The following is a 14,762-nucleotide window of genomic DNA, read 5'->3' as shown; positions in this document are numbered from 1 at the left end:
TATGGAAAAGTGAAGCAGATTTTGGTCTGTGTGGGGGAGTTGCTTTTCCGCAGATGGATTTTCTCCCTTATAGAAACTGAAGCCATACTGATGTTCAAAGCACAGATAGTAAGTGCTTTCATAAATCAAAAAGTAAATTTTCTCTGGTCATCAGGCCCCCAGCCAAGACAGTATTCTGATTTATTAAACTTATCTCCCTAAGTAAGGTAAAGGAGAAAAGCCAATGAGGGTTAGACTGCTCGCTTCTAGCAGAAAGCCTTGGTGAGAGATAAACATCTCACTTCTGGTATAATGGCTTAGGGTAGGAAGCTGGTTCTTCTCGGTGGGGGAGTGGAAGGGGTGGTGGGAGGCCCATAAAAGGTCTGAACCCAAGTCCAGGAAGGGCTCTGAGCTGGTCATTACCTAGCTCATCTAAATGTCATTTGGAGACCAACTATCTTCCTCCAGGAAAGGAAACTTGGGCAGCTGGGCCATCTCAGACCAAGAGGCCACCATCATGTCCCTTACAAGTCACGCAAAGGCACAGGGGTGTGTTTCTGGATCTAGAATAGATTCTTCCCTGAGAACAGGGCCAATGAGAGAGTTCTCGATGCTATCTCTTGGTTTCCCTTTTGTCCATGTACCCAATAATTTCTGTGTCTTAAGTGCCAATGTTTTAAAAATCTACTTCCAAAGAAGGCACTGGCATTTGGGAAAAAGAAATCCCTTGCTGCTGTTATTTGCCTCCCTGTTCCCAACTTACAGACGCTGAGCTCCTCAATGGTATTTCCTGCGCCTCCCTAGTGGAGCCCTCAAGGTCTCCTGCAGGTGGACCCTGAAATCATTTGACCTATTAGCCCCTAGAGTTGATGCATGCCTCTCTGAAAGCCACCTACGTGTGTTTTCATTAGATTGTAAACCTGTAGGTTCTTGGAAACTACGACTTAGTCATATGTAATGACAAAGTTACATATAATAAAAGCAGGTCTTTAAATAGTGTTTGCTCAACTCTGGCGGAATTTCTCATCAATGTTATAATGATAAAACATTGTTTGAGAACCTGCTGAAATCTCTAAACAGATGAGCACTGCCTCGGAAGAGAGCTCACAAATGTTCTCCCTGTCTTACTCCAAGATGTAGAATCGGAACTACAATGACATAGCATTACCTTGCTGGGAGGTGTTTGCTTCAGGGAAGCATAATTTACTTTCTCAGATGACTTCACTGGAAGCAAAAAGTAGAGGGTCCCCCTGAACAATGTGAGCCAAGTGTGAGTCTTAACCCACACGCTTCCATGGGGATATACTTCTGTAGTTCTAATCATGAGCTATAATGGAGTTACAGCCTGGGGAAAGCTGGCCCAGATATGAAGACATCAAAATGTTCACCTCCAGGCCCTCCCTGGTGGTGCAGCGGGTTAAAGCACAGCACTAAGAAGCTTAAGCCACTTCCGCATGAGTTTGATCCCTGCCTGCCCCAGAGGTGACCCACATGGCGCGGCAGACCTCTCCTGACCCGCCTGCTGCTCCCCTCAGCAGTGTACTTCATGGATCTGTCTGTTCTGCTCTCCACTCTGTCCCTGGTAAATCCTCTCACCCTCCGCATCTCTGGCCTGCACCCCAGCTATGTATGAATAAATAAATAAATCTTTAAAAAAAATCCTGAAAATGTTCACCTCCTATTTGAACACTATGTTATCTAAACAATAGTTCAACTTTTAGGACATGATTTCAAAACCTTCCTCAGGGACCAATCAGCACATAGAAGGAAAGCAAAAATTCTACTAACCTCATGACTGTAATTCAGAATTTAGAAGTCAGAATGATAGTACGTGTTGGAAGACTAGACTGCTGCCTAAATGCTGCATGATTTGAACATCTCCCAAGCCTTCCTACTAAAAATACATCCTCCACTGAGGGGCACCATTGGCTCAAACAGCCGTAGGATGGGAATGATCATCAAATCACAGTGAAAAGTCAGAGTACCTGAGAGAGAAGGCATTAATTCAGGAATATGTGGACTCTCTTTTGCTCACGTCCCCATTCGCATCTGTTCCCTTACTGGACTATTTTAAATCAGGCCACAGAAAAACTAATTTTGAATGGCAGAAGGAAGGTGAATGACATCCTGAGAGAACAGGCCTAAGTGAAGTCCTCAAGCAGGAGGAGGTGTGGGCACGGGCATCAGATTGGGATGTGGAGTGTAGAGACCCAAGGGAAACAACTCAACCCGTATCTTGTGTCTGAGGAAGACCCCATAATCGGGACCTTCTGAGCAGAGTGTGTGTCTTAACCCGCGTGCTCCCATGCGCTGCACCTCTGTAGTTCTCTGTAGAGCCCTGAAGATGGTCGTTCTAGCTTGAGAAGGAAAAGTTAACTGATCGGTGTTCAGTATGAATGGGGTATTGGAAAGGAAGGGAGTACCTCCCACATGCACTGAGACCACAGCTGGAGGTGGCTAAACACCCCACCACACCTAAGGGCTGGCTCAGAATCAGCAATGAAAAATGTGTGCCAGCTTGTCTGCAGCTTGGGGGGGGGGGAGGAGGGATGGAGGGAGGCAGAGTGCTTAGCCCTACAAAGGGTGTGTTGAAATCTTTATTCAATGAACACCTATTCAATCCTATGAATGCCTATCTGTTTCCCAAATTTATTTTAACTGCCTTATGTCTAGCTGGCTTTCTGAGGTTATATTATACCTTATATTATATATTGTATATGGGTGGGCATATACAATCCTTAAAGGAGTGTGTAGTGTGTGCAGACAAGATTGGGGAAAGAAATGACAAAGCCAGTGCAATGCCTTTTATTATCCTCTAACTGCCATGCCTCTTATTCAAGGGCTGTTTTTCAGCCGTATATTTCTTTCACACTTGCTCTACCCAACCCAACTCAGAACCCTTGAGTGGTTCTCTGGTATCTGTCACCCAAACTCCTCACACTCTGGAAAGTGCCTACTCTTCTCACTCTATTTCCTCCCATGTCACTATGTCACCAAATTCATCAATTTACTGATCCCTATTTAGATCTCAGGAACTATTCTTTACTATAAAACATCCAAAACATTACATAGAAGGACTCACTAGCAGTATCAGTTTTTAACTGAGGTAGACTTGCTATATAGCATTAACTTCAAGTGTATACAATAACATTTTCTAATCTATATACCTCACTCCATGCGAAACACCAGGAATCAAGAGCAAATGCAAAATTCATGTGATCTTTTAAAAATTAAATAAAATCTGAAAAAAAAAACTGCAATGGTAATGGGCCACCTTATATAATGACTCCTGTCTCTCATCATTGTATGTTCACCAACCTCAGCCATTAGGATTCAACAGACACCCCAATTTCCTTGCCTCTGCTCAGTTCTTACTCCACTGGGAAGTCTCCACTTTTCCTCCCATCTTTGTTCTATAATTTCAACCCAACTTCAGCTCCCATTCTGCAGAAAGCATCCTTCAACCCCTCAATCTTCAAGGTACCCACTTTCTCTTCCCTCTGACTCTGTAAAAGTTCTGTTATAACTTACTGATTTATTATAATCCTTCTATTATAATGGACCTATTTACATGTGAGTCTAAGGAGAGAGACAAACTGTTAGTCAGTTTGGTTAGTAACACATTTCCACTTACCCCAAAATCAAAAGCAACAGACTGATTTAGAACTTTAAAAACTTTAGAGCAGGTTTAAAACATATAAAACAATAAGCACACTTCCCTTCTGAAATAAAATATTCAGTGGCACACTTCCAATGTTTCAGTCATGTCACTTGATTTTGCCCTTTTCCTTCATAACTGGACTCACCAAAATTGGCTTCCATCAAAAAAACAGCTAATCAAGACTAAAGAGTCCCGGCTTTCAGCTGAACTGCTATTTTGTGTGTTGTCACAGTTGTATGAAGTTCAGGAGACCCATATTTATTGTTTGAAGCAGCACTTTAATGATTTCTCTTTGTATGGCAAAGTGCCATGAAAGATTTAAATAATACACACATTCACTGCTTTGCAAAGATGGCAGTCCGTGCCCCAGGGCCAAATGGAAGGTTGGCAGACACCTCAAGATGTTTCAGAATGTGGTTCATCAGTCTGGTGTACAACAGCCTGAATTCAGGGAGTCTAAGAGGAGGCGCTTTATTGGAGGGGTGAGATTCCAAGTACAATATACATAAGTTTTGAGTATATGATGACCAAGGATAGCTTTAATGACTCAGTTTATCCCCAAGCCTCTAGAAGAAGCTAACCTCTATTCTAAAGAATGACAATTCACTTTCGCATAACATTATTCCATCCCCCAGAAACATGGCATGTGACAAATCAATCCTTAGATGCACAGAGAACAAGAAGGAAGCATTATTTTCTTACCAGCTGTGCCCCTGTACTTCCCAACTGAGAGCTTGTAGCGCTCCTTGCTGGAGGCCACTTGGAAGAAATCATAGATGGCATAGGCGGATTCATTGGCAGTCTGTAAATCCACTCTCACCTCATACCGGGTAGGAGTGCCAGTGGTGAGATTGTGTAGCTTGTCAAGTCCTAAACAAAAGGAATAGAGTTGTAATAACCCAGCAACCAACTCATGTGAGCACCCACTCCTGGCACCTGAAACTTCTACACCAAAATTCACCGTAGCCTTTACCTCCTCTACTAACAGGAGAGCGACACTGTCTCTTTGGGATGGGGGCAGGGGGAAGCCTGTTTTCTGACCCAATGACTTCTTTGACACTGTCGTGCTAATGAATGTGGGAACCATGTCATCGGGTGGGAGTACTGGGGGGCAGTACTTGTGAGACAAACTTGCCCCCAATGATTCCCCCCAACTCTTAAAGCAGAAGTAGTTCTTAACCACTATGCTAGATTGGCTCCAGGAAGGCTGAAAAGGTTCTGTTTCATCCAGTCATCTCACTCTGGGAGGAAAGGTCAGCTACTCAGTCTAACACCCCAGATTGTATAAGGGCTAAGTGATTTTTGTACTACATAAGCCACAAACATCATCTACTCTATTAGACACTGATTATTCCAAATTATGACTTTTTGTTTCTTCATTTCCCAACTGATGCTTTTGACTATTTCATGCTCTATGAGCATCTGCCTCAGAAGGAAACAGATGAAAACAACAATGTCCATAATGACTGGCATTACTAGCAGAATTTCAGGACCACTAGAATAAGTTCCTTATAATGCCCTGGAACCCTAACTATTCTTTATTTTTTTTTTTCTACTCCTCTGGTTTCTAGGAAGTTCAGGCTCCAGGCAGATCCTGTGGAACTGAGATACAGCATAAAGACACCTACGGCAGTCCCAGCCTCTCACAAGCTGAGCACTCACAAGAACCTTGCAGGCACCATGGCCCCCCAACACCTGGTCAGTGTCCCTCAGTGTGTCCCTGTCACTTGGGCCCCTTCCTGATTGCAGTGAGTTTTCTCAGGCTGCTTGACCAGCTTTTTAAGGGAAAATATCCCTCCATAATCGAATCCTTCTAGACACTAGATCTTACCAAGCCAGAACTCCTTCATGGGGTCCCCAAAGCCTTCCACATAGGTCCGCCAACGCTTGAAGAAATCCAACTGCCCAGTGTTCCGCCTCTGGAAGACCTGAAAGGGAGATGGGGGGTTTCTACTCTGACATACTTGAATAGATGTAGCTGAGTGGAAGGGGAATGATATTTGTATTTCCCAATATGGTACCGGAAAGGAAAACAGGGCTATGATCCTACAATCACAATGACTTCCTCAGGAGAGTACCTCTTTCATTAAAAAAAAAAAAAGAAGAAGAAGAAGAAGAAGAAAGAAACACTTTTAGTAGATTCAGTAGCTCACGATGTTGGTTCTACTCTATCAATAAGCATAAGCTAGACACTGGAGTGTGAAGAATAAAACCAGAAAAGGTCCTTGTTTCCAGAAATTTCAGTTTTTGAGCCAGTGGCAAGCGGGAAACTGATGATACAATTGCTCTACTAGGTTGGGTAAGATGAACATTCCAGACCTCCTCCTGTACTAACCTATAACCCTCAGCATCTATTCAAATTCAATCGGGACACTTGATGTTTATATGTTGTCCCCGCACACACACTAAATAGTGTGAAAGTAGAAACCATCTTTAATTAATTTGATTTCTAGCATAGCAATTACTTGATAATCACATCAAAAAAGTTTATGCATCAAAGATAGGAAAATGAACAAGCCAGGAATGAATCCCCACTGCTGTGATCAAGGCTATGAAGAAAAACTGCAATGGGACTGTGAGCACAAGACAAGAGCACCTGAGCGGGCGCCAGGAAAGCTCCCTGCTAAAAACTAAAGGAAGGGCAGAAGCAATCAGGAGCAGGACTAGAGGTTGGGTGCTGCAGCTGCAAGCATAGGAAGGGAGGCTGGAGAGGTGAGCAAGGTGAGCCTTGGCGGGGCTCTTAGGCATTGTTGAAGGTGCCAGCTGTCCTGTGAGTAATGGTAGTTATTGCTGGTTTTAAAAAAGAAATAAGATGTTTATCTCCATCTTGCTAAGATCCCTGGAACTTCAGTATAGATAATGGGCTGGCAAGGGCAAGAGTGGGCTCAAGAGTCCAATTAGAGGGCCACTGTAAGAGATAATAGTAGCTTAGATTAGGGGCTGCCCTGAGGAGAGAGAAACTTGACAGATGTAACAGAGAATAAAACCAGAGATGGTCAAAAGTGTAAGTGAACGGGGCAGAAGTCAAGATTCCTGTGGTTCGGGCTTGCAGCAACCAGTGGCTATTCAGCCAGTTACTCACTGGGAGAAGACAGGTTCTGTGAGTGTTGCATGAACTCATCCGAGATACGAAATATGTAACTGCAGAGGGGCGATGCAGGAGGAGCAGTTAGAGGTATGGACTAGAGTTGCAAAGAGAGACCTGGACTGACTCCCCAAGGCGAGAGTGTGGCTGAGGCAGAGTCAGCTGCTTGCCAGGTCACTTTCTGTCCCCACGAAGACAAGACTTTCTTTTTCAACATTACTACACTTAAGTTGGAGTTATGTGACTCCTTTTGGACAAAGGACTGTAAGTGGGATCACAGGAGGGCAGGTGGGGATTCTCCACACTCTCTCTTCTGTGACAGGGGGCTACGGAGCCACAGTGAAGGCCACATGTTGAAAAGCCAGAGCCACAAGACAGAAACAGCATGAAACTCTGAGTCACCATTTGGAAGTGACTGCCAAACCCACAGAAGACTTTGCACATGTAAGAAAAAGCTTTCATATATTAGGATTTTTTCCTAACTAATAGAGGGACACAAGGAATAAACAAAGCCATGACAGGACCACCTCGGAAGAAAATAGGAACTGCAAAAAGAAAAGGACCTGGAACCAAGCCTTTGAAGACCTCCCGCACAGCCATGTGGAGTAGAGTCTGGTGGAAAATGATGCCTTTGTTAAGGAGAGAGAACAATTAGGAACACAGAAGGACTACTGGGGAAAGGTAGAACCACAAAGGATACAGAAGAAAGGTCGTGGCAAATGCTGGTGAGTCAAGGAAGGAACACGAAGCCTGAACTGTCCACAGAATTTAGTGACTTGGAATTATAGAACCTACTTTGAACGAATGTCTGTCTCACGTGTGTCTCTAACTGCCTGGTTGACACTTGTTGGTGACAAACAAACAGCCAGAGGCAGCAGGCGTTGACTCAGCTCCCCATCTTCCTACTGGCAACTGCTAAAGGACACCAACTCATTCATTTTTTTCCTTATCAAAGACTATGGATAGCAGTACCCTGTTCTGTTCTTATCCATGAACAGGAAAGAAACAAAGACCATCTGCTGTTAAGAAACACCCCACACTGCAGCTTTCTGCCTGAAGACACCTATCAATCCATCCAAAGGATTCAAGCAAATGACATCAGTCTTGCTAGACTGTGCCCCTGTATGAATCTTTACCCCTCCCCTACAGAGCTCCTGAGGCAGCACCCCCCGACAGCCCCTCGTTTGCACATCCAGATCACGATCCTTGCTCTTGAGTGAGCGCCTTCTTATTAGCTCACAGCCTGATTATTTCTCAGATGACAGGACCACTAGAGACTGCAGCGAGGACACTGTTAGGAAGAATGAGGGTGGACGCCAAACTGCCTTCTGAGTAAGACGTGAGGAAATGGAGCCAGAGTTGAGTGCCATTTCATGAGAATGTGGACTTTTTTCAAACGTAACTCAATTTGACAAGGAAAACAGTTCCAGACAGAGAAAATTAGATTATTTTATAGGAAGCTGAAAAATACCTAAACGTTAAACATACCTGTATGTCTGCAGGAATTAACAGAATTGCTCCTGACCTTGAGGAACAAGCTAAATGCCATCCTAGCTAGCCTCGCAAGTGGGCCGCTGGAATTCTGAAATTCCAGTGGTCTTGTAAGGTGACTAGTTGTGTTAGTGGAGACGTAATTTGCCTTGATGCTGGTGGAACTGAACGTTGGTGCCACATCTACCCTGGAATTCCACTGTCCAGGATCCACGTCTCACGGAAGGGACTGGGACCACTGGAACCCCAGAAGTCTGGAATTCTGAAAGACCAACATTGCATCTCTCTACCCACTTTCCTTTGGATCATTCAAATGCAGAAGCCCCAGCACAAAATCCCGCCTCCCCTCCTTTCCACCACAATGTGCAGCAAGTGTCTCGAAGTGCAAGGCACTTGCGTTATTGTTCACTGTTATCTTGAATCTGGTAAGGGAAACTGCCTAAGATTCATGCACTGTTTACATTCTTCTCTGGCAAGAGACAGGAGGGAGGCAAGAGCAGGCGGGGGTGGCCTGCTCAGGGCTCCATTGTCCGCTCACATGGAGCTCCCTTCTGAGGCCCCCATCTGTGTTTGCTGCCCCCAAAAGCAGACCAAAGGCAACCGTGAGCAAACAGTGGGAGGAAGCCCTGGCCTGGGGCTCCCAGGTGGACCTCAGACACTTCCTGGGGAGAGTGTGGCACTGGGCAGGGGTCACTTCTATTCCTAAAACAGCTTTAGAAGCTGAAAGAAGTTGATGACCTCTGAGGTGCTGGGAGAACTAAATGAAATGTTTCATGTAAAAATGTCCTCTAATGGTAAAGAACTCATGAACTCTCAGAAAAGGCCACGGCAACAACTATGGGCGACATCAGCATCACTGTTTTCCTTCCCCTTTTCTCCAGCATCCGCATTTTGAAGCTAGCCCATCCCTGTCTTGGCTTCCTTCATTTTTCTCCATCCGTTTATTCACTTTCGTAACAGTCATTTACTGTGTATTTGCTAAGTGTTGGCTCCAGGGTAAACACTATGATGCTACTAAACAACTGTGAACATTCAGAAAAGTGGTGAGCCAGTATTCCAACTAATTAGTAGCTGATGCAAGGATACAACACTGATCTCATCTTTTCATCATAAAGCTACAAATAGCTTTATGGCTCTGCTTAGTCTACTTTCCAAAAGTGTGTCTGAAGAGTCTGAATCTAAGTGTTAATTTTCCAGCACAGCCTAGGCTCCATTCCCTTCCCCGGACTCTTTCTGGGTCCTGGACAGTGGCATTTTAGGGACGATAGACGTGGGACTAATGTTCTGCTCCACCGGCATCAAGGTAAGTTACATCCCCACTAACATAACTAATCACCTTTCAAGGTTGGGCTCAAATCTGTTCCTGGCCTGCTAGTGCACATCAAGGTATTAGTTTTTAACCTCCAATTAGTAAACACAGTCCCCAAACATAATAGGAGCTTTCCTGCTGGTTTTCAAAACAAAAGAAAAAGCTTCAGTTTGACTCAGGAAAGACTATCAAATGAGTCTGAAGTTCTTTGCATCAGTATTTGCACCTAATTCTGTGCTTACCAGCTGTGTCTTTGGACAAATGAGTTACCCTTGGTGAGCCTCACTTCCCTGAATTGTTAGATCGAGATGTTAATAGCCCATTTGTCATGCTGTTAAATCGAAGCTTCAGCTAAGTCATTAATTACAATAAATCACAAGGTATTGAGGCCAGAATATGGCAAGGCAGATATAAGAAGTCCTTATTATATATCAATAAATGTTACTTTACATTTTATTATACCCAGTTCCAAATGAAATGATCAGGCAAACTTCCTGAACTCACTCAGGATCTAGTCGTTTCCATTCTTGTAAGAGGGAACCCCTTATAATGAATTATTTGGGGTAACAAAAGCACCTCATCAAATAAGGAGAAAGGGAGAAAAATCTGTTTATGTCTATTTCTACACCACAGAATTGTTCTTATCCTCAGAACTTAATGTCCTGAATGACTAAGTCTGGAGAAGAAAATGAAAATTTCATTTAAATGCCACTGGAAAGAGTCTCTAATGTTATCCATAAGACTTGCAAGATGGAAAATAAAGATGGAAACACTTGAGACACTTAAGTGTTCCCTGATGGTCTTCATTCCAGCCTCCCGCCAGCGGCCTCAGCCACCTCAGGGCACAGTGCTAGGCTTGTTAGTCAACTTGTGCTCTTGCTGCCTTGGATGCAGGAGAATTTCCTTAAAAGGCTGCTTAGGAGTTCAGTTTTAAAACCAATGTACTAAAGTCATCTTTCGTGACAAAAGACTTGAATCCCACAAGCATGGAAATAGTAAAAGATTCCGTTGAGAAGTTTCCAGGACTTCCACATGTTTAGGAGTATGGTGGCTTAAGGAGACCCCTCTCGAATCTCTGTTTATGTGTCACCTTCTGAAGACATCCTCTCAGAAAATAAGATGGGAAGGGATGAGAGACTGGCGTGAGTTAGAACACGGAGTGATTTTATTATTTCTGGAATTGACCTCAGAGCTGTGGTCAGGGCAGAGAAGGCAAGCTCCTTGCGGGCAGGGATGCTGTTTGGTTTGTGAGTCTGCACAACAGTGCTTGGCTCACAGTAGGCGTGCGGTAAATGTTTGTGAACTGAATGAAGGATATTCCCAGGCAGGCAGACTGGCAGTCTCCTTCTGAAGGCTGCTCTAGGCAAATATCTCCTTTCCCAGAGGAAGCTTTTTCCAAAAGGACAGACATCCTGCCAATGGTCAATTACAGACACAAAGGCAGGCAACTAGCTGGTTGCAAGCCTGAGGGACAGAACGTGAGAGTGACAATGGCGCTGATAAAAGCAGCAGGTCTGGTCCTAGGGGTCTGCTTGGGTGGAAGAGCTCCCTTGTCACAGTCTGCTCCATTATTTTTATAAATCAGACTTTTCCATTATTTTTATAAATCAACCAGGATTTCCCCCCCCATCTAACCTAATTATTGCTTTTCAGCCATCAGATGAAGCTGTGCAGATAATAAATTTTCTCCATTGCTACTTATCAGATGGCATAATTTTATCCATGACTGCTCCAGTGTCTTTGGTTCCTAAGCCCCTGAGAGGGGTGTAAGTGGATACAGTTTGAACACCGTGACTTGGTGCACAGCAGGTAAGGCTGTGCATGCTGGTCGGGGAAAGTGAGCATCTCTATTCATCCCGGCCCAGAGGAGGGGCAGGGGGAGCTGAAAGGATCAGATGGCAACCTTCAAAGGCAGCTCACCATATAATTGGATCACACCAATGCAATCAAAGCAGGGAACGTGTGGTTAAAGCAGACAAAAGCCCAAGAGAATCAAGCCTCCGCACAGAAGAGGAAGCATCAGAACATTACTGAGTTTCCCTCTCTTGGGCTTTAGCTCTTTCAAATCAAAGTCCCTCCAGGTCTTGTCTCTGTACTGAGGAGCCAGGATGCAAGAACTACATAGTGGGCTCTATTTCAGAGACCTGAGCCCTTAGAGAGGCCACGCCTGTCTTTTCCATCTTAGCTGGCCTGAGAGCTAGGAGCTCACCCTTAAAGTGTCTGTCATAGCCGAGGCACTTCTCTCCACAAACTTCTCTCCACTCACCTTCTCTACCTATAAAATAGGAATCATAGCTTCTCTCACTCTCAATCTGTTTCGTGAGGGCCATGTTTATGAAGGTGTTTTTAAAAAAGTAAAATGAGGATGAGAAGCCCACAAGCCTTCAGTCACCAGCTTTGATTTAGCCAGATCTGCTGGTGTTAAAGCACTTCAGGCTCCATCCCTGCAGGAATGTGAGCTCGAAAAACAGTTGCAATGCAGCAACATTCCTCTCTCCCACAGGTAAGGAAGCAATCACGCTGCCCAGGCTGAGAATCAAGGTCCCCAAGGCGCTGGTGACTCACAATCCATCCACCTCCGTCCGTGTCCATGTCACAGTACACCTGCAGGGGCCGGCTGGCGTCGCCGTGCAGGTAGATGGTGTGCAGACCACTGGCCACGTTGCCGTTCTGCTGGACTTGGCTGCAGTCCGAAGGGTGTGGAAAACGGACACCAACTGGGAATCAAGCAGAGGGGAGGATTCGTGAGGAGAAGGGCCGGGGAAAGGAGTGGGGCTTGTCCCTGATTTTAAGATCATTGATTTGTTGAGAAATGATTACCTCCAACTACATTTTACTTCCTTTGCTAAGTCCAATTCACATCACTTACTCCCCCAACCCAACTCCCCCCAAATAATGCTCCATTTCTCTCCCTGCTTTCATCTCTCTCCCTGGGATAGATTTCTTTTGAACCCTTAACCTGATTTCTACTTCCCCTCGTTCTTCTGGGGCTGCCTTTCCTGGCCCCCGGATACTCATCCGCCACTCCAGTCTCATTCCGGGTGCAGGAGATCACGTTACCTGTGGAAAGCTTCGTAGACACACTCCTACTCTGGCGGTCACCCTTAAAGGCAACCAGGGAGACAGGGTAGGTGATGTCCTGCTCAAGGCCTTGCAACTCAAATCTCTGGTCCCCCGGGCCAAGCCGCACCTCCTGCCAAGAAAGGAGTCAGCAGACAGTCAGTTTTTCCTTTTCTCACCCCAGCCCCTGGGTGAGCACAGCACTCTCTGGTACTGCTGATAGATGATCTCTGAAAATGCGGTGCTGGTCTCTCTTAGGGCCCAGTGGCAGTCCAGAATCTCGGAGGGTCTCAGCCGCTTCTCTGCAGGTTCTGTCCTGCTGGAGCATGAGCTCAAAGCTGGCACTCAAAGGGAGCCAGCTCTCTGACTGGTACACACCAGGGCACCACTATGACCACCCCTGCAGCAACCGGCTGAGAAGTTACTGGGAGAGATGAAACCAGCCATCATTTCTACGAAATGGGTTTTCAATAAACTTCTATCTGAACCTTACTTCCTCTGTAAACATAAAGTTAACTTTCCCAGCAGATCTGTCAAATGAATTAACTGAAATCATGAACAGATCAGCGTGCTGCTCCTTCCCCCCCCCCCGCCCCCTTCTCTATTCCTTGCCACGAGGAGAGAATCATTCTTGTCCATTGGGCTAAGCTATGAAAATTTGCTGGCCTTCGGATTGCTGGTGGGAGCCTTTGAAATAGAGTTAATCAGTTCTTCCAACAAATAGTTCCTGAGCACCAACCATGCACTGTGTTCTGTTAGGAACACAACAACAAACAGTCCAGACTCAAAGCCCTGTCCTTGTGGAGCTAACATGTATTGGAGAAGACAAGTCACAAGCAAGGTAACACGGGACATTTAGGCAGCAAATGCAGTGGTCAGCTAGAGCAGGCAGGGGGCACAGGTCTAGAGAGTGAGACCACATGCCCAGCAGTCACTGATGACTGTTCCGCTGCACCTTGCACACAACTGGTAAACAATCAGGATCAGCTTGCTGAAGCGGCTGCCGTGAGCCCAGCTCTCAGGTTAGTTGGCCCAAGCCAGTGGCTTTACATGAGGGTGGGCAAAGGCACCAACAGAAAAAACCATAAGCGTGCAATACCTTAGTGGTGCCATCCGGGAGCTGGTAGGTCAGAATATAGCCATCAATCTGGGCAGAAGGGGGTGTCCAGGTCAACACCCCGCCAGATGGTGTTGTAGCCAATGGACGAAAGTTTTGGGGAGGGTCAATTTCTGTATACAAAAAGTTAGGGAATTATTGTTACTAAGGTACAGCTGGGGTGAAATGATTTTTGAAGTATTAAGTCACAGTTTCTCCCTCAACTCCCAGTTTTTTTTCTCTCCACCAAGCAGGTAGCAGGTACCGTTTCTCCTTGTCCATGGGGGTTTTGTGCCCTTAGATTCCAGGAGCATAAAATCAATGAGGACCATAGGTTCAGGGCCTAGGGGCTTGAGTGGGTCCAGAGGAGCAGAACTAGACTCTGCTTCCCCTGAAAATTCTAGAGGGTAGCAGGTATGAGAAATCTAAGGGCGCAGATACACTCTCTGGGGCAGTGTGGAAGGATGAGGACCCCAGCCTAGGACCCCTCTGCTTAGGAAAGTGAGGGCACCGCAGCATCTGTCTGGAAAGATGAACTAAACACCTGTGGGTGGACCACCCAACCCACTGGAATTGGGAACTACCCAAAACATTACATATATAGCTCTTGGATCAGAGCATGACCCTATATTTACTGAGATTTTGGACCAAAAAGCAGATTGGGGGCTTATGATAGAAATCAAACTGGTATAGAAATATGAAGTTCTATTTCATGCATGTCTAATTGTGTGACCTTAGATGTTCAAACCTTAGATGCATACCTGGTACAGAAAGACAGAGAGCGAGGGGAGGACTTGAAGAGAAGGGGAAGGAGGGCAAAGAGAGAAGAAGAAGGCGAGAAGGGAAGGGGAGAGGAGAATGGAAAGAAGAGATGTAGACAGTTCACAGAGCTTTTCTTCTGATTCCTGTGCACTTTCATATTCAGACGCCAGAGGGAATAGACAGGCATGTATAGCTGTAAATCAGAAAACTAAAACTCAGCAGAAATTCTAGTCAACACTATAGTAAATGGTCATATGGCTCATTTTTTAAAGATTTATTAATTTATGCATACAAGAGCTGGGGTGTAGGCCAGCGGTGA

At 45.3% G+C, this 14,762-nt stretch overlaps 1 protein-coding gene across 1 annotated transcript in view; it reads right to left on the bottom strand.

Annotated features, from left to right (window-relative positions):
- The window catches only part of TNN (tenascin N), a 44,851-nt gene that overhangs the window by 5,394 nt on the left and 24,695 nt on the right, over positions 1–14,762 (bottom strand). Inside the window, exons 11-15 of the mRNA XM_004688128.2 lie at positions 13,685–13,815; positions 12,586–12,718; positions 12,091–12,242; positions 5,472–5,568; positions 4,343–4,510 (exon numbers count right to left, since the gene is read on the bottom strand). Of these exons, the coding sequence (XP_004688185.2) occupies positions 4,343–4,510; positions 5,472–5,568; positions 12,091–12,242; positions 12,586–12,718; positions 13,685–13,815 (681 nt within the window). The remainder of the gene's footprint in view (positions 1–4,342; positions 4,511–5,471; positions 5,569–12,090; positions 12,243–12,585; positions 12,719–13,684; positions 13,816–14,762) is intronic.

Source organism: Condylura cristata, unplaced genomic scaffold, assembly GCF_000260355.1.
Source record: "Condylura cristata isolate star-nosed mole 26May11 unplaced genomic scaffold, ConCri1.0 scaffold00024, whole genome shotgun sequence".
Taxonomy (NCBI): Eukaryota; Metazoa; Chordata; class Mammalia; order Eulipotyphla; family Talpidae; genus Condylura; species Condylura cristata.
This window is presented reverse-complemented; position numbering and strand designations above follow the sequence as displayed.